The sequence below is a fragment of the Syngnathus typhle genome, linkage group LG21 (genome assembly GCF_033458585.1).
Source record: "Syngnathus typhle isolate RoL2023-S1 ecotype Sweden linkage group LG21, RoL_Styp_1.0, whole genome shotgun sequence".
Taxonomy (NCBI): domain Eukaryota; kingdom Metazoa; phylum Chordata; class Actinopteri; order Syngnathiformes; family Syngnathidae; genus Syngnathus; species Syngnathus typhle.
Window position 1 is genome coordinate 2511579 of NC_083758.1, and position 25113 is coordinate 2536691.

Genomic DNA, 25113 nt, shown 5'->3' on the forward strand with positions numbered 1-25113 from the left:
ATATAATATCGATATAAAGAACTACGATACGATATTTGCCGATATCTTAAAGCCTGCTGCGATTCATTCACGATATATCGCGATATAGTGCTCTACGATCGATTTTTTTTTTTAAATAAAAAATATAGAACAATATCCTGATTTACAACAATTCATACGCAAAATCAACAAGGTACTGCAAACTCTTTATTTAGGAAATTACAAGAGTATTGTAGTATACAAATTGCTTACTTTAACACTGAACTTTGATGTCGTGTTTTTTCTTTAAATGTGCTGCGAGATTTGTGCTCCCTGAATATTTGATCACCGCGTGGCAGGATTTACAAACTGCACGTGTCTTGTCCGTTGAGCCATCTTTTCTTTGGAATCCATAGTGCTTCCAAACGAATGACTTGAAGCCTAAAGGGGAGCAAATTTCCTCGTCTCTTTGGACACTAGCCATAGCACCAGCCCAGGAGCCGCGTACTAGTTGTCGACTCCCCCTTTCACGCGCGTGCTCTGCTCACAACACAACAACGCCGGGCGCACTGCTCCCGGAGAGAGGAAGCAAGCAACAATGAACTGGATTTCAAAATAAAGTCGCGTCTAATGTCCGAGGTCAAACACGGCGATATAAATCGATGTTTACCTTTAGCATCGATGCCAATAAATCGTAGAGTATTATATCGATTAATCGAAGTGTATCGATGTATCGTTACACCCCTACTAGAAACCGGTTCAGGGTGTCCCCCGCCTACTGCCCGATGACTGCTGTGATAAGCTCCAGCACGCCCGCGACCCCCGAAAATGAATGGATGGATGTAATATTATTTTTTTTATCTCCAGTTTTGAATGAGCCCACTGTGTACAGTTCTAAAAAGGTTCGTTGGCATGGCTCCCTCCTCGTGACCGCGTCCACACTGCCGCACACATGACGGCCATTAGAACAAATTCATAGCGTGCACTCGCTTTCATTGAGGCCGGCTGGTCCCCCATTTCGTTTGCATGTGACGCCCTGCCTTTTCATGTCACGTGACATGAAAGGTAGGTCTTGTACGTTAGCATGTGGTGAAGGGCTTTAAGAGGATTTTCCATCTTAACTGTCACTGTCACCTGGTAGTAGTTAGTTACAATAACTGACAATGCCGAGGTTGCACATGTCTGTTGTTTGAAGGTTGAACATGAAGGCCACTCGGGGGGGGGAGGGTCATGTGACTGAATATAGGCATCACTGTATAAAAAAGGTTCGCCGTGAAATCCTCTTTGTCTGGATTAGATGGTTTCACACTCTCCTGTCCCGCTCTCTCTGCTCCAGGGCCTGCAGGCTTTGCTTTGTCCCGCTTCCCCATCACGGCGACTGCCAACTCCGGCCGGTGACGTGGCGCTTGGTTTAACATTACCACGGTGACACCCGCTCTCCGGGAGAATCTCCTTGGCGACGCCCCCCACCGACACGCCTGTTGTCTCTTTTCAAGCCAGGTGCATCCTGTGAGTCCTCGCTGCATGGGAACATCTCCCGCTGCTGCCAGATAAGCATATTTGAACAACAACTTTCAAGGTTCTCACGCATGGTCTTCTAAATGTAGCCAACACTTGGAAAGGGAGCCAAACATCCATCTTGAAGTGGGGATGGACATCTACGAGGGCCAACAGGTGGATCGGAGGAGGATGCCGGGAGACGCGCACACCAGAGGGGACCACTACGTCCGGCACGAGACGGCGGCGCAGCGCTACAGCGCTACCCGCATCCTGGCGGGGCTGGGCCCGGAAAGGTAGGACATTCCGATCCGAGGTTGCATGGTTCCAAGACCACTCCGATAATAGCTGCCCTCGCTTTAGCGCCTGGTGCTAGTACAAACAAGAATAAGCGCAAGCTTTTAAAAATAGGGCTCTACTGGATCACCGTGGGGCAATCCCGAGCGGGCTCGCAAAAGGAACCACTGAGCCGTATGGCCCGTGACCCACTTTCCGCCACTCAAATCAAATCCCTACCTCCTAGTCACCTAATGCACTAGTCAATTCTAACTATTTGAACAATGTTAAGAGTTTGGTGGCCAACTTTTGGGTTAGGTTATGCCAAGACTGTGGACTAATACATATTTCTTGTCTTCCCATATACAAGCGTTATTTCTCTATGTGGTGACCTATTTCTGCCTTCTCTGTATCCATTATTGTCAACTTTTAACAAGTGGAACACATAAAAAAAAGCAACTCCACACATTAAAAGTACCTTTTTAAAGGTACAATGTGTAGAATGTTTTGAGTTTTCAGTGTTCGTTCATTTTAAAAACCTACAATTCATTTCAATAATATGCACGTGTACATCAGCGAACGCCGTGACGTCACACATGAGCAGTGAAAGGGGATGTAACGAGGCGGCGTCTCCTTCCCTGGCTACATAGTCACCAACCCTGCACCGTGGCACTGAGCAGAGTCGAACACTCAGGTTTTGCCGTGCTTTTTTTGTTTTTGTTTTAAATCTCACGAGCCACGGTCGACGTGTCTGCTCTCATTTCTTAGAGGTAAAGTCACGCCGCCGTTAGCATGCCTATTAGCATCCTCACTACAACCAGCTGTCACATTTCACTACGAAGCCGGGAGATCGCATTACAACTTTAGGTTAACTCAGAACGAACCGGCGATTGGCAACCGGTTAAACAATTTTCCACCAACAGTTTAATTAACACGGGCGAGTTGACACCAGTGGACATGCTCACACTCGCCTGGCATGTTGCTAAAGCTAACCGCTAACTCTCGCTCCACATGTATCCTTATCCGCCGGTGCATGTGCTAAAAGTTTCCACTTTCACCATCACATGTGACGATTAGTTCTAAGATTCCAGTTGTGCAAATGACTGCCAATGATAGTAAGAATGAAATGTTGGCACCAGAGTATTTTTATTTACTGTTATGCTTGTAAGATTGTCAATATACAGTGCGATCACTAAAAATATTATGAATGTTTCGCTATATTATTGTATTTAATTGCCATACCTGTTTTCTATAACTGCCTTACGCTCACTTCAGCAAGTATTAACGTTCTAAATGTATCCCTTGCGTCACCCTCCACGCTGGCTTCACGACGACTTAACTTTACGCATCGAAACAGCGAACTCGCTTTAAAACCACACCAAAAATAGCGGTACCCCTCTCCTCTGTGAAATAATTTGCTTCCAATTACAGTCAAATGTTATCGTATGTTAAGTAAATAGACCTGTCCGTCAATTCGGCCTGGATATTGGTACGATTTTAAATCGTCATCTCTCGCTATGTAGCCTTTTGAAGAGCACGTTCCGGAGAAAGATGTTTTATGTTGACTCGCCTGCTAAGTAGGTCACGAGGCTATTTAATAAGTGTCATTAAAATCGAACTTGACGTTAAACAAACTAACATACTGCTACTTAGTGTAATTATAATGTCGAGATATTTTTGACGTTGTCACGTCGGGGTCCCGCGTCGCGACTGGAACGCTGTAATGTTGACATTCCCCTTTCTTATATCTTCGGGTCAAAATGTGTTTATTATACGTATGACATCATCAAGCGACGGTGGGTGCTCGACGTTTGTGTTTGTTTGTTATCAATTGACTGTTTGCCTCAAGATGTTTCTACGGCTGCCTCAAAACCTCTCAAAGGGGTACAGTTTTCAGGTTTTGTTCTGGAATGATTTATTTGTATACATCTTGTTGGCTGTCATAGGCATGCTATATAGATGTACAACCGATCAAACGTTGGAAGGAAATAGCCAAGGGAAGTAGTGCAATATTATAGGTGATCTATAAGTAATCACTAATAGAAATTACAAAATGAGGCCAATATCGTCAGAGTATGATAACATTTCAGCTCATTATGAGGCTTGTGTAGATATAGCCAATCAGGAGTTGGAGAAAGTAGTCGAGGTAAAAGGCACCGTAACAGAAAATTAGAAGTCAACATGCCCACTCGCATAGTGAGTTATATTTACTTTTACTTGTGTTCTATTACAGCATGGCAGATTACTTAATCAGCGGCGGCACCGGCTACGTCCCGGAGGATGGACTCTCGGCGCAGCAGCTCTTCTCCATCGGCGATGGCCTCACATACAAGTAAGACGTCAACCTCTTCCCCCTCCACCTTGCTTTTGGAAAGGCACACAATTGCACGCGTCATCACGTAGCGCTTTGTAATGGGCAACACGTTCTGAACCAGCAGATGTGACCAACACTCGGACGGTCAAACGGCTGAAGAGCTATGCTCTAAAGGAGAAGGGTTGACTTACAAGTGAGTAGAACAAGTCAGTTTCAAACTGCATACGGAATTATCATGATTGTCCTGATTCAAAGGGAAAAAGAAGAGAGCAGTTCGTTAAGGTCAATCACATCGTGACAACATGCTGAACGAAAGCGCAGATCTTATCAGGAATCAGATGTCGTGGGATGAGCAATGCTATACAGTGGAACCTCTGAAGTCAGAACAAATGACACTTTCTTGGAAAAGTTGAAAGAAAATGGAGTTCCCAGGAGGTCAGCAGATCAGGCTGGACTTGACTGCTCAGAACAAATAATTATTGATGCTAATGTAATTCAAATGTAGCTATAATCATTAGTGGACCAGCACAGGGGTGTCTAAAATATGGCCTAGGGGCTAGTTGTGGACCACAGTCCATTTTTAAGTGGGCTGCGGCATTTACTAAAAATGACTTTTGCTGCTCATAAATGATACAAATATTTTTTATATATAGTTTTTATATTTTAAGACAAGAGGCAAATTAGGTATTTACAACTGAACTAGTGCCATCGTTAATTATTTGCCTTAGAGAATGTTCATGCAGAAGATTTTACCAAAATATATCAACAAATTAAATAAATGAATTAAAAAAAGTTTTACAAAAAGGAAATTAAAGTAAAAAGTTGCATCCTTTGATTTTTCTGGATATGGATCTCGGAGGGAAAGGTTTTAACACGTCTAGAGAGAATAAGATGAGCCGTTTCCTGTCCACCCACCTCTTTTGCTTTTTTTAGTTTAGGAAGATTGTGTTTTGAAATGACATTTAGGAGGTTCCACTGTGCTTGTTAACTGTCATTGTGCAAATGCTCTATGCATTGCCTGTTGTACTTAATTATTTTTCCTCACTCTATTGATACTTGTCACACCTCTAGTTAGCATCCTGGCGTCCATCCAATATGGCAAATTTACAAGTCACATTTTATGACATAAGGCAAATAATTCCAATTAACTACCATGTGACTGATTTTTAAGAACGTGTTCCCCATTCACGACTTAATCGCGCGCATCACGGTCTTCCCCAAGGCTGCTCACATGACGATCTCAATTGAAATCATGTGAAGGGCAGGAGAGAACGGCGTGCTTCCCAAAAGTGCGTGACCTAGGGGCTCAGCGTCAAATTCCAGCCGTTCCAGTCCAAAGATTATCAGAAAGAGTCTCTGGCCGACAAGTCGTTGTAAAACCTTAAAATGGAGGTTTGTGTCCTAAAATGGCCTCCGGGAGATCATGCACTCAATGCCCTCTGAACTGCAAATCCCTTGGCGTGCCATAAATTCAAATATTTGTTCTTTAGGCCTTTTTGGCTATAACTAAATACTGGCTTCTTGACTCGAAACTAGACTGTGAATTTTGATATTTTTATGGTCCACACAGTTCACGTTGTACTGTAGATATTTAAAATGGGCAAACCGGCTTTTTCCTTTAAGCTAGGCCGCCGCTTTCACACAGCATTGTGAAAATCAAGACAACAGGGCACATTCCACGTGTCCTCATTGTTTCATTGACAAACTCATGATTTCAAGCAAGTTTGTTTACTGTGTCAGAGCTTAACTTAGCACTGGTGGCTCATTGCTAACAGATGCTTTTCTGGAATTCCTGCTGGCCTCCACACGGATATTTGTGGGCGTGTGTGTGTGTGTGGGGGGGGGCAAACATAACCGTTCAACCGTCTGTTTTTGGGGACAGTTAAAAAAAAAAAAAAAAAAAAAAAAGCTGATAAGTAATGTTAAGTGGTTAACTGGAAGTTAAGAGGAAAAAATATTTCTGACGTGAGGTAACATTTTGAGTCAAGTTACTCACTCTTTTTTAAGTTTAATTGGCACATCACAGAAATGAAAATGTAAATGAAAAAAAATAGTAAATGTGAACAGTGAAAACAAATTGCTGACTCGTAGGCACTCACTTCATTCTAATGATTCTGCCAAGACTATTTTTTCCCCTGAAGTTTTGGATATCACTCCCGCTTTCCTGTCTCATATTAGCCTCTGATTTTCTCCGTTTTTTTTGTTGTCTTTCAGTGACTTCCTGATTCTGCCCGGCTTCATCGACTTCACCTCAGACGAAGTGGTGAGTACGTTATGTCGGCGAAGGCGCGGCCTTATTCTCTAGTCGAGATGCACGTCTACGATGCCAAACCTCAGACCTGACTGCCAAATCGAAATAGCTTTGTTTATGAGATTTTCCACATTTGACGCCGCTCCCTTCAGCCTCGGTTGCTCATCTCACCCACCTCTCCCAGATGGTTGGCTATTGAGTAGATAATCCCCGAGGGGGGGATTTCTTTTCTGAGACAGCAAATATCCTTTCCCATGCTTTGTTCATCTCGTAGGGATTAAAAATGTACAAATGAGAGGAATAGCAAATTGACATTTATTTCATGAAATTTTAATGAAAACTGCTATATTGTGATAAAAAGGCCTTTTTCAGAAATTACGCATCATTTTGCAGAAATGGTATCAGCTTTTGCAGAAATGGTATCAGCTTTTGGTATTGGTGACTAACCACTCAACAACAAGTACTCATATCGGTCTTAGTAAAGTGGTATCGAACATCGCTATTTGAAACCATCTTGTTAAAAGTAAGCAATTAAAATACGTAACATTAAGCAAGAAAATTAATATGCATTTGATTGATAAACAAAATAATTAAGTGTATGAAATTGCCGTTGAAATAATACAAATTATTTCTATGTAGTAAGCAGAAAACTGATTTTTCATAAATACATATTAACTCGTGTAGATAAACCACACAATTCAATTGTAAAAATTTATTATTAAATAGTTATAAACGAAATCATAATTATAAAAAATATTGTTAAATAACAAAAATTAAATATTCGTGTACCACTTTATTTCAAGTGGAAAATAATGCAAGTATATTTTTATTAAAAAAAAAAAAAAAAGAATCCTGATTCAAATTTACCCCCAAAAAAATAAAATAATGGGTAATTCCACGGTTGGGTACCAAAGGGGTGTAGTGCTGCATGTTGATTGGCTGACAGACATTCTTTGCTTCCAGCTTACTGCGTTAACATCCTCTTACTTGCTTTTTTTATTTATAGATGTTTCACCTTTCGGTTGTTGCTCTATCGCGGCTTCACAGTCCCAGTCTTGTGTGTCCCAATTTGGCCTTTTTACAGTTTGCCCATTCATGCTTTGCAAGCAAAATTAAGTCCACATTTGGCTCTAAGTAGACCCCTGCTGCAGCCTGGACCGAGGTGTTACAGAGGCCATGTGTGTGTATGGTGTGCAAGTGTGTGTGGATGTTCACATATCCCCATCTCCCAGCTGGAATCTTACAGCTCAGTGAGTGTTCTCTAAATAGAAGTCTGAGGTGGCTTTTTTTTTCCGCCCTTGTCACCTTCATTGTGTGAGAAAAGCTCCCACTTGCTGCTTCACGCCTGTTTAATTCAACCTTTTCCCATGGGCCAGGAATGTTATTATTGTCACGCGGATACATTCCCCTGTGGGAACCAAGTATCATCATTGTTAGTAACGTCTGAACTTGGACTGAAAAAAGACGAGTTGGTTCATTCAGCTCTTGTTCCAAATTGGAAAAGCCGCCCTCTTGTGGCTGATGTGCACAACACATGGCTAGTGGTAATCTACTATTTGAACACGTATTTATTATTTTTTTTACATGAAATATTAATTTATTTTACAGTTTAAAAAATATTAATTATTTCTTGGCTCAGGGGCTTATGGTTCATCTCATTTTCCAATTGTGTGTAGTTTAAAAAAAAAAAGATTGTACGTTTGGTTTGTATTAGTTATTTATTATTTTGCTTGTCACGGCTTGGCTCATTGAAATAAACAATTTCTTGTATTTTTCTTAACCATATACTTATTAGTTGATTGACTAATTTAAGAAAAAATGAACAGTTTTTCATTTAGTAATAAATCAATTCAATCAATTCCTAATCGGATCTTGATTTTTGTTTTCCTATATAATTGATTTTTATTAATTTATGTTGTGCATTATGCATGCTTCCTTTTTAATGGCTTTGTTTAATTCAACTCTTTAGGATATCATTAGTTCAAGTTGTATAAATTTGATTCCTGTTAGGATTTAACGTCAGCGCTGACCAAGAAGATCACATTGAAGGCCCCTCTCATCTCCTCCCCCATGGACACCGTCACAGAGTCAGCAATGGCAATTGCAATGGCGGTAAGATATAGATCTGTATGGCCGCTTTAATTATTGTGATTATTCCATTTTAAAGCATCGTATTAATGTCATAGCTAATGGGAGGCATTGGCTTCATCCACCACAATTGCACACCCGAATTCCAAGCCAACGAGGTTCGCAAGGTCAAGGTATGCCAGCATTAACATCAACACAGTGGTTAATATATATATATATATTTTAATTCATATTTTCTATACATCTGATCATATTTCAGAGGTTTGAGCAAGGTTTCATCACAGACCCAGTGGTAATGAGTCCACACCAGACAGTCAGTGACGTGCTTGAAGCCAAAATGCGCCACGGTTTCTCGGGCATCCCCGTCACCGAAACGGGCAAAATGGGCGGGAAGCTGGTCGGCATCGTCACCTCTAGAGATATCGACTTCCTGTCGGAGAAGGATCACACCAAGCCCCTGGCGGAGGTTTGTGATCCGGGGAGATACGTATATTGAATATGAAAATATTTCTGAATTTTCTTCTTGTGCTGTTTAAGGTAATGACAAAGAGGGAGGAGCTGGTCGTCGCTCCGGCCGGTGTCACGCTAAAAGAAGCTAATGACATTCTGCAGCGCAGCAAAAAAGGTAAAAACGTCAAACTTAGTTTGTTTTCATTTGATGATGATGATGTCACTGTAAACCAGGCAAGCTCCCCATTGTGAACGACAACGACGAGCTGGTGGCCATCATCGCCAGGACGGATCTGAAGAAGAACCGAGACTACCCGCTGGCCTCCAAAGATTCGCGCAAGCAGCTGCTCTGCGGCGCCGCCATTGGTACCCGCGATGATGACAAGTACAGGCTGGACCTTCTGGTGCAGGCGGGTGTGGATGTGGTGGTGTTGGTGGGTCATTTTACTATACTTTATAAAAAAATCCTCACTCATTGTCACATAGTATTATTATTATTTTTTTTAAGTAAATATTTTCCTTTCAGGACTCGTCACAAGGCAACTCAGTGTTTCAGATCAACATGATCAACTACATCAAGCAGAAATATCCAGAATTGCAAGTGGCGGGAGGAAACGGTAAACCCCTGAATCAATCAATCAATCAATCAATCAATGATCAATAAACAAACGAACATAACTGCAGGTTAAGCCAGTGTTACATTTCCTTAATGTTGGTAGTTAGATTTAGTTGTTTAACCCTTAGATTATTAAAATCCTGTAAAACAACGATCCAATGGTTAAATTGTATGTATAATCTATGATAGAATTTGCAAAATGTTGTCTAATATAATTAATTATAGCTTCCATTTTTATCTAAGTATTTTTTTATTTTTATCTGCAAATGCTCTTACTGACTAAACATGGGCCATTTTTAGCCTTTGTTTTTCAACAATGGTCGTTAAAAAAAAAGAAAAATGCAAGTCAGGCCAAATCAATACTGTTTTGGCCTACACACCGTAGGTTGCTCATCTTTTGCTAAAATGGCCCCATTTCCTTCTCAGTGGTAACAGCGGCGCAAGCCAAGAATCTGATCGATGCCGGCGTGGACGCACTGCGAGTGGGTATGGGCTGCGGCTCCATCTGCATCACGCAGGAAGGTACTCATCTGGCCTTGTTCTCATGGTTGCCAGTGGTAACCGCAGCCCAGAGAGTCCCCTTGGTCACACCGGTTATCTTCCTGTTCTGGGTTGCCAAGGCAATGTCTGTTTCAATTATCAGCATCTGTTTGTCTTGATTCACTGCTATGTCGACGTTTGCAGTTATGGCGTGCGGGCGGCCTCAAGGGACCTCGGTGTACAAGGTTGCTGAATACGCAAGGCGCTTCGGCGTGCCGGTCATTGCTGACGGCGGCATTCAGACGGTGGGGCATGTAGTCAAGGCACTCTCATTGGGAGCGTCCACCGGTAAGAATATCCACAAAACAATATAATTTATTCTTTTACCACCACATTTATGACATACTAGACAGAAAGTAATGACACAAAATCAGGATGAGATAATTTTGAAGAAATTGTCAGTTATGCCAGATCATCCAAGCAAAGTTATCAAATTCAAGACTCATTTGTTTGACAAAGACAGGAAATAACATAAGACCGTGGGAAAGAAAGGGGAGACCCACAAAAATAATCTCTTGTAATAATATTGGACAAATTTTAAGAAATCATACCAAATACAGGTGTCAAGATTAATTGACTACTAATTGATTATGATCACCTCTTATATTTATAATCGTTTAGAGCCATTTTGAACTGTCTCGAATTCTCTAATCCTTCATGAAAGCAGACAAATTTGTCTTTTGCATTTTATCAAAAAAATACATTTGCAAACCTCTCTGCTTACTTTGGAAAACAATGACTAATCCTCCTTGTGTGATATTGCTTGATTGTTTTTTAGTTGTTTTTTAAATCACTAACTAATACCAAGTAAGCAAAAAATAATTGGTCTATAAACAGTCATCGGGAAACTTTTTTTTTTTGATGCACTTTAATGCAAAAAAAATTGTATCCGGGTACTGTATTTGATTACCGTTTTTTTCCATGTATAATGCGCCCTCATGTATAATACGCAACCTAAAAATGGCATGTTGATGCTGGAAAAAAGCCTGTACCCATGTATAATACGCACCCAAATTTTGACTCCTACTTAAGTCCGTGAACGTAAAATTATTTCAGAAAAAAGATCATCTTTGGGAACAACCGGATGTTATTCTGCCGGTCAGTATCACTGCGCATGCGCTAGCAAACTCGATAGCGAAGAAATGTTTCGGATTTGTGTCGGGTACATTGTGACAGCAAACGAGCAGGTGATCGAGCAAGCGTCTGATACGAGACCATTGTGTTCGTATGGAGCGTGTTTGAAGTGAACAGCAGAGAAGAAAGCGCATCTGTAATGGCGGCCTCCGCATGATATCCTGATTTTAAAAAAAAAAAAAAAAAAAAAAATTTTTTTTTTTTTTTGTACTCATGTATAATGAGCACCCCAGATTTTAGGACAATAAATTAGTTAAATTTTGCGCATTATACATGGAAAAAAACGGTAATCGAATTAGTGATTGTGACAGCCCTAAAACCAAATCATCCTAGCATAGTCTAGACGAGTCTAGCGCATGTCAAGCTCATGTTCTGGATGTGTTTGGCAAAGCACGTCCTATCTTCTTAATTCCCCCGTCTTTTCCCGCCACAGTCATGATGGGCTCCCTGCTGGCAGCGACCACTGAGGCTCCCGGTGAGTACTTCTTCTCGGACGGCGTGCGACTCAAAAAGTACCGCGGCATGGGTTCTCTCGATGCCATGGAGAAAAACACCAGCAGCCAGAAACGTTACTTCAGGTGCGCTTGTATTATGTTATATTACAATGCAAGTGGGAGGTGGAGAACTGACGAATCGTTTTGTTTTTCTCTCCCTCCAACATATCAGTGAGGGCGACTCTGTGAAGGTGGCACAAGGCGTGTCAGGCTCCGTGCAGGACAAAGGTTCCATCCACAAATTTGTACCGTACCTCATAGCAGGTATCCAACATGGGTGTCAGGACATCGGCGCCAAGAGTCTCTCGGTTCTCCGGTGAGAACAGCGTCAGTTCTTTTTCCCCACTGATAATTTAAGTAGCGGTTGCTAAACACGTATTTGCTGTGTTGTCAGCTCCATGATGTACTCCGGAGAGCTCAAGTTTGAGAAGAGAACCATGTCGGCACAGGTGGAAGGAGGCGTTCATGGACTTCATTCGTAAGTAGCATCTTTTCCGCCATTAGAAACTTTGAGCATGCTTTATGCCTAACTATTTAAATTTTAAAAATAAGATTTTTATTTTACTCATGAAACAGACAGAAGTCAATCCACATTTTGAGTGAATACGTTAAATGAAATGACACGAGAAGGTGGCAAAAACAAATAAGGTGTGCTTTTAAAATAATTTTAGAAAAGTTCTGGGACAGTCCCAAATTCTGTGTTAAGCTGAAGGTCTCTATCTGGCTATCCAAAATCTGGAAATAATTTAAAACAATTGTGCTGTATTTGAAAATTATGACCAGTAAAAATAATCCTGAGCACTTCTTTTGTGCCAAATAATTCTAGGATGGTCTCGAGGGAAAAAAAAAAAGCTTAATTTGGGCACTTTGTCATTTCCAGTACCAAATAAAAATGAAATAAAAATATGATGTTGGTCCGACCAGCATGTCTTTGAGCCTTTGGGTTGTCAACCAAAATAGACTTCTCACCATTTCAGCATGCTCAGTAATAGCAACACTCAAAAGCTTGAACAAAATGGCAGACTGTGTGGAGTCCAGCATGCGCTTGAGTGGGTTTTAATGCAGCAGCTCACCGTTAAACAAAATGGATACCACCATCCGGCACTAATTGTGTTTCCTTTTGTTTCACCTCAACAGTTACGAGAAGCGTCTTTACTGAGCTGCGGATGGGCCACCGTACCACCTTATTCAAAAAGAAAGTGACCAAACGTTTAAAAGACAAAGAAAACGTTGGGGGGGCGGGGGGGGTTTACACGCAACAAGCGGCACATCAGGGTTTCCAGATGTTTACGGTACTACGTTTGTCGTCGTTTATGCTTTTACGGGGTAAGCTCTCTTTGTTTACTTTGGAACCTCGGAGAGCCGCCTCCAATCAGCACAGTCAATCATTCACGAGCCTAAATATCACACAACGGGACCAAAAATTGAATCTAATCAGGTATGTTTCCACGAGTAAGTTTGATGTCAAAGCTGTACAGTTTCTTCGAGGTTTTGGATGGAGCGATGAAGGCTTTTTGATATGCATGTTTTTTTTTTTTTTAATTATTATTCCGCTTTGTTGGACCTGCATACGTACTGCCAAGTATATTTATACGTCCTCTTTTTGCAACGTCAAAACCGAAAAAGGAACCAGCCTGTTACCTTGTGTTATGCTTATCCTGTGGGTTTTTTTTTTTAACGACTTGTCATTTTTACCACAAAATTGCCTTGGCAAGTAGACAGGACACCCTTACAAAACAACTTGCTGCGCTTGTATCGCTGTGTTTTGTTGTGTTAAGTATATGATGTGGCCTTATACTAAGGCCATCACCGTTTTTACCAAAAGTACTTCACCCAGTGTTTGGTTGGCTTGACTAACAAAGTCTTGTAATCGAAAGCGTAGATGAAGATATAAGTTTAGACCTGCCCACATACAGACAGTATGACATGTTTTTTCTTCTTATTCTTTATCGTCCAAAATGGAGAAGACTACGTTAATGAAGCATTTGGTTTCTGGGAGATGACCTGGTTATCATTTAAAAAGCGCTGCAGACGGCAAACAGAAAAGCTGCTTTACTGTTCAATTTGGTGAAAAGAAATAAAGAGATTAAACTTTGCTAGTTCGCTGTCTTATTGGGAAACAAAACCACAGACATTTGTTTACAAATAAGATTTATTAGTGTGTATGCATTTCGCATATATAAATTAGTAAGCAGAGGATTGCAGTTCATGTATAAATATTTAAAGGAATGGCCAGCAGAGGACGCAGTTTACTCACTTTTGTGCTGAACTTCAGCAGGTTTCTTTTTTAAGTGCTTGCTAATACACAAATGCAGTAATACATAACCATCATTAAGTTAGGTATGTTATTGTGACTATTCTTTACAATTTTCTTTTGTCTTATTAGGCAGAAAAAGTGTAAAACTTAAGAACTACTCGTTGTTTTTGGACATTTTGGCACTTAAACCTGCATTGACATTCGCTAATGACCTTCTAAGGAAGCTCCTATTAAATGTGTTGTTTGGCAGCTTTCATTTACCCCATGCACTTGTAAAGCTGCCATCCTAAAAAAACCTTGACCGTTCCTCATGAAGTCCCCACATCAAGTCCATCACAAATCAATGGTCTCACTGCAGATACTGAGAGCATCAATTTGTCTGCAAGCGCTCATAAACTCCTCCTGCACCGATCGGTCGGCCTCAGATGACATATCCAGGTCCAGGCTCTCCTGCGAGGCGGCGCCCAGCGTTTGGTAGTGCTTCTGCGAGTTGCTCTGCTGCCGAATTTGTGCTTCTGGACTTTGACAGAGGACCAGTGATGAGTTCCCAATGGAGGCTCGATACGGGGAGCTGGACGAGGAACTCCCCCTCCAGCGCTCTGGAGACGAGCAACTGGAAGAGGACAGGGATGGAGATGGAGGACCCCGGACAAAAATCTTTCCTGCTTTTGATATGTCTGTGCAAGAGGAGGTCCGGTATAGGGCGGGATCATCTGAGAGGGGATGACAGAGGCCGGGAAGTGCGGAGTGGTTGTTAACGGATAAGTCGCTACTCTCCGTGGGCCTGGTTGTGCTAAAGAGGCTCATGGGAAAAAGCGCCTCGCCAAAGAGCGCCTCGTCGATGCTGCGACGTAGATTGATGGGTGAAGGCGGCCTCAGGTCTGTTGTAGAGTCACTCGTGAAGGAGGATCCACCTGACGGCTCTCCACCACCAAGATTCTGCGAGTCCTTGATGTCAGAATTTACTTCAAGATCTCGATAGGCCAGCGCCCTGTTGCTATGGTACAGGAAGTCCAGCCCATTTAGACTGCTAGACAACCTATCGTCCATCAGTGTGTAGAGAGGAAGGCTCTCTGTCTCGCCAAGGCCGACCGTGTCCACAATGGCAAGTTTCTCCTGCTGGCCGAAGCTCCACTGGCAGTTACCTGGCAGGATTACTGCTTTAGATGCCAGCAGTTCAGTCCAACAGCTTCCGGTTGACGGTAGCTGATCAGAGCAGTAGACGGGTAGCGCCACTACCAGCGCCAGGGTGAGGCAAACACCCAGTTCACACAGTCTGCAGCTGAATTGAAAAGCCCACCAGCACCACGGGCGGAAGACTTCTTCTCCCCCGGTGACCCCCGTAGCATTGAGGATAGCGTACAGCTGAAGTCCCGCGCAGGCCAAACAAAACAATGCAGATAAAAAAACCGTAACGGCTGCGCGATCCCAGTCGCGGCTCTCGGCGAACGGGCAACGATTGTAGCGCTCGGCTGGGGTGGGAGAAGTGTTGTTCAGGTGGTAGATGTGCTTGGAGTCTGCTCGCACGTAGACGTAGAATACAAAATAAGCGATGGACAGGAAGGTGGCAAGGGCTACAAAAGCTCCCCGGGAGATGAGCGACAGGAACAGGCAAAGCGAAGGTTTCTGCTGGTAGAACCTCAGAAGGGTTCCTGGACCGAAGGCAGCAGCAAAGTGCAAGGCAACCAAACAGGCTAAGAAGCAGGGTCTTTGAAAGGCAGAGTAGGACAGCTGCATCCTTGAGCGCATGGAAAGCAGAAGGAAAACCAAGCCGAATGCCGCCGTCAGGCAAGGGAACGGTGCCTCGTAGAGCATCAACAAAGCCGCGGTGGACGGCAAGCGGTCCTGGTGGCCGTATGCGTCGTATAATAGCGAGAAGGATCTGGTACCCCCGGCGGCCAGTAGAAACAGACTGACCAGACCAAAATAGCCACAACCAGATGGACACCTCAAAGGCAAGCAGAGAAGGTTTAGGGCTGATGCTAGCGTTAGCATCGCAAAGATGCAACCGGCGCCATACACGTGCGCCTCCCATGCTAGGCCCCAGGCTGCCATGGCGCTGTTCCAGTCCGTGTATAACGGAACCAACATGAGAGGAGACGAGAATACAGAAGTGCTGCTCGATTGGTTTGTGCTCGTGTTGGTCTTCATGTCCGAAGACGTCGATTCCCAGTCCCCCGAGAAGTTGCAGGCCCCGGGTTGTTCTTTATTGCAGTCTGGAAGGAACGTGACAGCCCCAGTCGTCAGGTTTGACACCCAGGCCTCTGTTTGAAGTTTTTGTGAACTCTCCACTGTAGTAACAAACAAAAACAAATACAAAAATTGGTATTTTTGACTCCCAATTAAGATATTCCTGCTACCACCCCATCAAGAAACATCGAGAACTACAAGAGAATCATTGCAGTCACGTATTCGGGCTCATCCGTCAATTTTGCTGCAGGCTTATCGTAGACCATTGGTGTCAAACTCATTTTTTTCGCGGGCCGCATTGTAGTCATAGCTTTTTTCGGAGGGCCATTATGACTGTCAACCCAAATAAATGTATGAGCACCTCATATTATATACAATAAAAGCTGCAAAACAAACTGACAAATAACTCGTTTTCAAATCATACGAGTAAAAAGTGGTCAAATATTAAATAAAAAGATATTTTTAAAAGTGAAGACGATTTGCAATTCTAGTAATGACACAAATTTGATGCACAATTTGTCTTCGCGGGCCACATAAAATGATGTGGCGGGCCGTATCTGGGCCCCGGGCCTGAGTTTGACACCCGTGTCGTAGACGATCAAAAACCAGACTCTCTTAATGGACCTCAGACCTCGAGCGTGATAACCCGGCAATACAGGCAATCTCGTTGTTTTGCAGGAAATGTGCACACTGCGTCAAAATAGATCCACAAAGCATGGAGAATACATTAGAGCTCAGATGTCGGCATAGCAGACAAACCCACTAATTGCTTCCCATAATAGCTGTGAGGCGGTTTCACACCTTTTTATTGGATATTTTTTCCCCACCCCTTCCTTTCTGGTCCCCTTAATTTGGTCATTTTGTTTTTGTTCACATGAGCCGCAGCCTTTAAATGGGACACTCCTTTAGGAGGGATTTTTTTTTTAACTGGGACAAGTGTTCTGCCCATCATGTATAACTTCCTCCAGGCACCAAAAAAAAAAAAAAGCCTGCTTTTATCGTACTTCAATGACGGAGCATTTTAGCTAGCAGTCGGCTTGTAACGTTTTGCCTCGTTTTAAGACTCTGGATTAAAGCAGCAGGTTGTAATGTAAATGTCAAAATGGAGGAAATATGACTCTGGGTGCCGCAGTTGGAATTTATTAGTCTGTTGCGGGAGCTTACGTACATTGTCGTTTTTTGCCGGATTAAAAACATGTTCTGAATGTCAGTGCCGCTGTGATGTCATCCGGCCTGAGCAGATAAAGAAGGTGTGGCTCGGAAATGTGTCGCTCCATGTTTGCTTTCCAGGGCGATCGGGATGCCACCCAAGCAATCAAGGCGTGGGTGGAAAACCTGACACTCGCGTCAATGTACGTCTAAGCTGACGGTCTAGCCCGGGTTTGGTGGACCACAGAAGAAGGACAGATTGCAGAATTTAAGTTCTGCTTTGTGCCGCTAGGTCATGTGACATTCCTTTGGGAGAAACTCGGTCATATCTGCAGTGCTCGGTTTGAAAACCCAACGACAGACTGCGGTATCTCTTCGAGTCCCAGCTGTTCACAAATCCACCTGCTGAGGCCACAAAAGCTTTGGACTGTAAAAGTCATCTTCACAACTTGTCAACAAGATTAGTTTCTCTAAAACAAGTGGCACATTTAACATCTATTTGTGGAGAAATCACATTTGCTATTCTGGAGCGAGCAGTTGAAGTGGGTTACAGCTGCTCCTGTGAACTGGGCCACATATTTCACCAGAGATCAATTTTCATCATGTCGTAACCCGTGAGGGAAATAGCAAGACAATAATGGCAGCGGCTCTTTTATTAGACAGCGCTTTCTCCATCGTATATTGTTGATGGTGTTAAATGAAGCGGTCTTCGCTGACGATTTGAAATGAGAAGATTCAACCTGCTGTCAATTAACAGATTGGACGGAATACTTGTGCGGTTTAAGGGATAGGCGAGAAGCATAAGTCTTAGCTTACCGGTTTCTCCTGGTTGAGACGCTGTTAGTGGCGATGAAACGTCCGTTGTATAACCGTACGGGGCCGCATCTTTCTCATCCGCCTTAGCTGTGAAGAAAGGAGCGGGTTAAGCGCTGGGTGGTTTCAGAGTGAAGACAGAAAATAATTGTTGAACACTACGCTGCACTTGGAGTGGAAGGACTGTGTATCTTAACCTACTTCTGTCAAATGGGTCATTCTGGCCTCCACTTTTATGCAGCCAGTCATCCATGGTGCGTGTGTGGTGTGGATCTCCGTAGTCTAATTGAATTGATGTTTCAATGGCAGTGCGCCGTGATGTCACAGTTTTAAACCATGTAAAAAAACAAAAAAAAAAAAAAAGCAATTTTCTACAGCAATTGGTCAGGCTGAAATTCAGGCGAAAATAGTATATATGTATATGCATGTATATATAAATGTGTGTATACTATGTATATATATATATATATATATATACGTACATATGTAGGTATGTGTATATATATACGTACATATGTAGGTATGTGTATATATATACACGTACATATGTGTATTTATGTGTGTATATATACATACGTATGTATGTACGTATATATATATATATATATGACTATAGACCTGTCGCACTGACATCTGTGGTCATATATATATATATATGTATATATGTGTATATATATATACATATATATATATATATGTATATATATATATATATATATATATGTGTATATATATATATATGTATGTATATGTATATATATGTATGTATATGTATATGTATATGTATATATATATCACAAAAAAGATCTAATGTATTGCCATATAAATAAAAGTGCGGTAACATTTGCCTGGCTATCACTTTTCACATTTTTTGTACACTAGCAATTAAATAAAATATTCACTTTAAATCACTATAAATACAGACACAACAACTTCTCGTTTATAGTCACACAAAATTGACCAAACTATCAAAATTACATGTACAAATGCAATATACAGTCATTTTTGTTAACAGTGAAAATGTATGCTTCTATTTTTAACGTCTGTCTGCATCTACCTGTGTCATTTTACCACTGTAATGGCTCTCAGCCAGTCCAGTGTCCTGTCCATGTGGTTTAAGCTAAAACGTCTCAACTGCTTGTCTTTAGCCACCCTTCAAATCTTAACCAAGTTTTCGAAATGAACGCAGACAGCATGGGGACGTCTTCGGGCAATGCTTGTACTATTAGCAACCTCTTGTATCATTATAAGCTCTGGTATGACAGTTTTCTGCTGCAAGAAGGCTCCGCCTTGTCAAAACTCTTCAGCTTTCAAAGTAGCCACGGGAGCTTAGCAGTTGTCAGGATTTGTACAAAGCTGACAAAAAGGCAGAGGGGAGGAGTGGGGAGCAGGTTCACTGTTCAGCTTTGGTGAACAGCGTCTGGCGAGCGTACGGTCCCAGCGGAGCTATGGATGTTTTCGCTGAGTGTGCGCTCAGAATACTGATACGTTAGCGTATCTGGGGTGGTCCCCTCCCCATCGAGGAACATGTAGTGACATTCCGGTTTGGTGTTTCTTTGGCGTTATGCCCTGGGACTAATGCATCCCAATGTCAGATCAAGGTATCTAACCCGTCTTAATTTTGGTAACACCAGTGGACAGATCTGCCAATCACAGGATCCCACCATCCCAATTTTAATCTTTTGATTGGTAATTGACTAAAGCCTCCCCCCCCTCCCCACAGGCTTGGATTAATGACGGATCATCTTGCAGACTAACCTCTAACCTGACATGACGGATGTGTCTGTTCCTGGAGGAGGGTCTTATCTTGATTACCACAGGTGGGGGAGGGGTTTTCGAGAACAGAGAGGATGTTTCCTCAATGTCACTTTCAAGCTTTCCCCTTTCAGGCAATCTATGAAAACAAACCTGGATCTGATACTTTTTTTTTCTTTGGCTGAGACATTTAAGATTTTCTTTTGATGCTGAATTCCAGACTTTCATCAATTTCATGTAGACTTGTATCGATTAGATCTTTGACATGCCAGAAATGCCCAATGATCGACCCGACCTCTGTGTCACTCGACTATTGAACATATGTCTGTCTGTGATCGATCCCTTCAGCCCAATCAATCCCGCTACAATCGATTTGTTTGACTTTGTTTACCTTCTGCTTTCAGGGCAGTAATCTTTCCACTGGCAGTGGTGGTGGTGGTGGTCCCCAAACTGGTGCTCTGAGTGGGTTGACTTTCTGCTGAGTCTTGTGCTTTCACCGAAGTGGTGTCAGGGGACGTCGTGGTTGGGTTGTTTGTGATTCCCATTCGAGTGTTCGTTGTTGTCTTGATGGGTGCAACTGTGTTTTCCGGTGCCATTGTTGTAGACAGTTTCTGTAAAAACTCATTTGTGTCAGAAGGATGGTGTCTCTGTGTTCCATTTTGTCCTAGCGTGCTTGAGCTGGTGGGACTCTGAGTATTTCTGATATGTGTTGTAACGGTTGCAACAAGAGTTTCTTTGTCATTTCTGCTGCGTGGAGAATGTGATGTTCCTGCTGGAAGACTTTCCGTCATTATCTCAGTTACGCCGGTTAGGAGCTGAGCAGAAGTCGTGGGAAGTTCAGAGGCTTCAGATATGATCCCATCTCCAGACCCGGATTGATCGATTGGGCCTGACAGGTCATGGCCGGTTGTGTTCAATTCTGTGGGCTGACTTTTACCCCCAACAGGATAAAAAGGCAGACGAAACGGCAGTGAAGGAAGAGACGGGAGCTTTGGCAGACTCCACCAGTACGAACTGGATTTCTTTTGAGATGGCTTTTCTCTGGAAGGTGTCGGTCCCCAGAGGCCCTCTTCATCAGCTGAGGCCTGCTCGTGAAGCAGAATTAGACACCAGAAGCACAAGGCCAAAGTCCGGTGGAGTCGAAGCATGCTGTCGTTGGTTCCTTGTAAAACGATTACATGTTGAAAAACGACCTAAAAAAAAACAGAAACCAACAAGACATGTGTGAGATGAACATTTTTGGAAGGCCACATCAATTTATTTGCCAACCCCCTTGGAGCGACTGATGGACTTTGCAGGTCCTAAAACTTTCTACCGCCGAAAAACACTCAAGTATTTCGGATTCCTTCAATTAGTGGTTTCCTTTGAGATGCTAAGGTCATTATTTACATTACACTGTTAGACTTCCATCAAAATAAAATGAGGGCGTGCTTGTACAGCTCAAGTACAGCTAAGGAACCTTGGTTTTCTTTGGCGGTTGAAAGTCACTGGACTGTTGCCTCAGTGAAAAGATGAGGGGACCAAAGGAATTCCCCCCCCTGCGAGAACAACAACCTGAAGCCCCCTCCCTTAAACCTCCGGCTCACCCTTTCTCTTGCTCCCACCCCGCTGGCTCTAAATCTCTTGTGTGTGTTTATATGGGAGAAAAAACGCCAATATTCCACCGTAACAAAATTAATTCCACATTAGTGGAGCTAGAAATCTTTAATCCGGACCACAGCGTGACTACAGAGGAAGGCGGCGGAGGGTGGGGAGAGGGGCGTGTCAAACTCATGCTTCCCACACACGCCCTACTTTTAGAATCTGATTTGTACAGCATTAAAGCCAACCTAGATGCTTTTCAGTGCAAGTTGTAACACGCAAGCAGTCCACCTACACGGCTTTGGAAGACTTTCATGCGCGTAAAAGTCGTACAGATGAACGTCTGGCGGGGGGATCTTGCCATCATGCGCCCACACACACTGTTCTCCAGTGCGCCCACACAAACACACTTGAATTTTAGATCGGAGATGATAGCTGGGAAGATGTAATTTTGAGTTTTAGGCAGGTAATTTAGCTTCACATCGTTTAGCCATTATTTACATGCTTGAGCCTAGCTGTTATTTATTTATTTATTTTAAACCCAGTTTCACTTTGACTTCGCATCACCTTGCATGTGTATCGGATGAACTCATGTCGGATGCAGGATCCTTTTTAATTTTCAGATTTCTCAATACATGGTGTTCACTTTTATTTCCCAGTTGCACCTCTGCACTTTATGAGTTCTCCTTCTCCATCCCAGCTTTTTGCTTTCCCTTGTAGTTTCCCATCTCTCTCTAGTTGTGTCATTAGCGCTGTTATTAGGTTTTTGGTTGCTCTTTTGCATGTTAAGACTGTCCTTCAAAATATTTTAGCTTGGCTGTTTTCCACAGTTAGATGCTAACTTTTTTTCATGTCAACTCTTCTGCTTAACTTGTTATTGTTAGCTTTAGCCAAATACAGCCCTGACAGATTTCCTCAATATTTTCAATTTGCTGTCTCTCTTTTATTACTGCAATGTTTTATTAGCATAATCACTCCTGCTAAGCTAATTGGTTATCCCCCAAGAACTCCAAAATAGCGTTGTCTCCATTCCCTTATGGCCAATCACCTTCTAGCTTCGCGTTCCAAATCTGTCTCAAAACTTGACGTGAAATTCTTTATATACTGCATTTTAGAACCTTGAACTTGTTTACGGTTAAGTGGCAAGCTAGCTGTGTTGGGCTATAATGCTAAACTAGTTATCATCATGCTACCTGATGCTCGCACCACTTGAAAAATAAAAATTACATTTGTTTTTACACAGAAATGTTAAATATTGTAATAAGATACGGGAATTGCTCCATAGTAGCAGCAATCTAATTGGCTAGCTACTAACCATCAACAACCCCCTAAACAACACCGCAGTGTGCCATTATTCGGCCTTTTAACTTGTCACATCATCCAATACTACTCCCTAAATCAAGGCATTGTCTGCTTTGACAGGCAACAGAGCAAATGGAAAGGAGCCATAAAAAGAGCGCAGCCAGTGAGAATTTACAGGCCTCCCTTCCATTATGGTGTAATGCTGCTCAACCAAGCAGAGCAGAAGCAGAAGAAGGTACGGCAGAAGGGTTCAAGCAAATCATTGACATGCCGTTGTCGAATTCTCAGTCCACGAGAGTCAACTGTACCACAATCTGCCTTATTGTCTTTTACGTTTGCTGCCAGAGTTGCTTTCATTAAGTGTGTAAACACTCCCCACTAGGCTTTCCAATGTCTCGGCTATCTAAATGAACCCGACCGCAAACAATACTTTGCTGATAATAATAGAGTGGGTAGAGCTTGCAAGAATGGAGGTACCACAGGATTAAGGACACCATGCCTGACTTTTGAAATGATTCTTTTTTTTACATTTTACGAGTCTTGCTGAAAATGTTTGATGGGGTTGAGGTCAGAGTTCAAATCAGCATGCTGTATGCTCTTGAAACAGATAAAGTCCATTTTACCCAGATGTTCCAAGAACTATCCAATGGTCCAAAAAATAATCTTGCTTAGACTTGAGTCCAGTCTACCCTTTCCGATCATTAAAAAAAAAACTGGCAACATCAGCGCCAATGTCTGAAGCCAGCGTCAAAGACTCTGGATCTTCGGCCATTGCACAATGGTCAACAAATTACAGTTCTGATACTATAGTATAATCTGGCAGGTTACCCAATTGAGATCAGCCCCTCAGTCCCTCATCTGTACTTTACATTCTGGTGGCTTTACACTTTGGATACTATGCCATAACTTGGCAAATACTTGGGTGGAAACCAACCCCCGCCATCCCACAGTGATACCACATCAGACCTTACGAACCGAAGATGTTTCATATCCGATACATCAGCAACCGTAGAATCGTTTGCCAACAAAATGAGCAACTAGTGGTTTTCCAAACAGACAAGATACAAGCCGCTCAATAGTTCCGGCGCGTCATTGACCATGACCGGGAGTCTCATCTCGAAATAGGCGGCAGCGTGATGTCACGCGTTGTCGCGTGCCACTACCTTGTCTTAAAGAGCATTGAAAGAAGATTAATTCCCTAAGTGATGTAATTTGTCACCTCCAATAAATGCCCACACCTTCAACTCCTAAAATCCCCAAACCTGTTGATTTTCCTCAAAGCTGTCAATCACTGCACCGCCTCTAATAAATGCAGCGATGGCTGAAACAAACCCCGGCGGACTCTCTCCAGACGCTCCGATTGCTCCGGATGCTAATCCCGGGGATTTGAGCACCTTGCTGCGTCTCGCTGCAAGTCACTGCCTTGCCAACAAGCCAAACACCTTCTCGCAATAGAACGCTTGCTTGAGTGGCTTACCTCCAGATGTTTGGGAGAAGCTGCAGAATTCCCAAAGCACCTTCGCGGTGTGTTAGTGTGCGCTCGCGCGCTGCAGGAGAGGCTCCGTCGTCGTGTGTCAGTGTAAATCCGATTGCACGGACTTGTAACCTCCCTCCCTCCCTCCCTCCCTCCCTTTCCATCCTCAACCCTCCCCTCCTTTCCCTCTCAGCACATCACAATGACGCTCGGTCACACCTCGGTAAGCAAATTGTTCATTTGCTGAAGGTCGTTATTAGGGATGAAAATAATGACAACAAATGGGTATAGACGTCTCAAGTCGATTTCTGTTCATATGTTTAAAGCAGAAATTTGAAACATTATTTTTTATTCCTATGTTTTGTTTAATGGCCTCCAAATTGAACACAAATCCCCATCAAAAATAATATAAGATTACTGTTGCCATATCAATTGTTTTCTTAAGAGTACAGATCTGAACGTGGTAGCTCAACTGTATATGCATATTTTGAAATAGTGGATTTATTATATTTATAAGCAGAAAATATCCAATAATTAAAGTTCTTTTAGAGCTACAAAATATTTACAGATGACAAGACTTTTACTCATGGGTGTTGGAATACCTTAACAATAATAGACCGTAGTACAATTAATAAAATAATAATGTTGGTTAATTCATTTTAATAATTTGAGGGTTTTTCTCACCAAGGAAACCAAACTCATTAGTAGCTTCTTAGGTCATCAATACAAAAATATACAATAGGACATTTACAGTATAATTAAAATAATGATGTCATTGTTTGTTGCGCATCAATCATAATTTCAATATCCACCTGTTCACCTGCTTTATGGCATATTTTGCTCATTTACCATGAATGTTGTGAGTGAACTGTAGTAACCGCCGTTTGCACGTCTCACATCCTCCATGTGATCTGCTGGAATGTCCCAAATATAGGAACAATCGCTTGAAACCACACCAGGGAAGCATAATTTCC

General features: G+C 42.5%; 2 protein-coding genes across 5 annotated transcripts; one reads left to right on the top strand and one right to left on the bottom strand.

The window, feature by feature from the left end:
* Nucleotides 1-2319: 2319 nt before the first annotated feature.
* impdh1b (IMP (inosine 5'-monophosphate) dehydrogenase 1b) lies at nucleotides 2320-13713 on the top strand. Of its 3 annotated transcripts, none has more exons than XM_061268829.1 (16): nucleotides 2320-2501; nucleotides 3965-4063; nucleotides 4167-4238; nucleotides 6260-6308; nucleotides 8307-8408; nucleotides 8483-8557; nucleotides 8644-8850; nucleotides 8922-9009; nucleotides 9069-9268; nucleotides 9361-9451; nucleotides 9877-9972; nucleotides 10135-10278; nucleotides 11558-11702; nucleotides 11791-11934; nucleotides 12013-12096; nucleotides 12756-13713. In XM_061268829.1, exons 2-16 carry the CDS (start codon nucleotides 3966-3968, stop codon nucleotides 12775-12777), a joined length of 1617 nt encoding a protein of 538 aa, XP_061124813.1. In that variant the 5' UTR covers nucleotides 2320-2501; nucleotide 3965; the 3' UTR covers nucleotides 12778-13713. The 3 variants fall into 3 exon arrangements, with proteins under 3 accessions (XP_061124813.1, XP_061124814.1, XP_061124815.1); XM_061268830.1 differs by having other exon boundaries at nucleotides 4170-4238; XM_061268831.1 differs by lacking the exon at nucleotides 4167-4238.
* Nucleotides 13714-13778: 65 nt separating this feature from the next.
* prrt4b (proline rich transmembrane protein 4b) lies at nucleotides 13779-24249 on the bottom strand. 2 transcript variants are annotated; one of them, XM_061268826.1, is made up of 5 exons: nucleotides 24143-24249; nucleotides 20174-20975; nucleotides 18229-18309; nucleotides 18031-18117; nucleotides 13779-16166 (listed from the first exon to the last, which is right to left on the bottom strand). In XM_061268826.1, the coding sequence occupies exons 2-5, from the start codon at nucleotides 20928-20930 to the stop codon at nucleotides 14209-14211; spliced, it is 2883 nt and encodes a 960-aa protein (XP_061124810.1). In that variant the 5' UTR covers nucleotides 20931-20975; nucleotides 24143-24249; the 3' UTR covers nucleotides 13779-14208. The 2 variants fall into 2 exon arrangements, with proteins under 2 accessions (XP_061124810.1, XP_061124811.1); XM_061268827.1 differs by lacking the exon at nucleotides 18229-18309.
* Nucleotides 24250-25113: the final 864 nt, after the last annotated feature.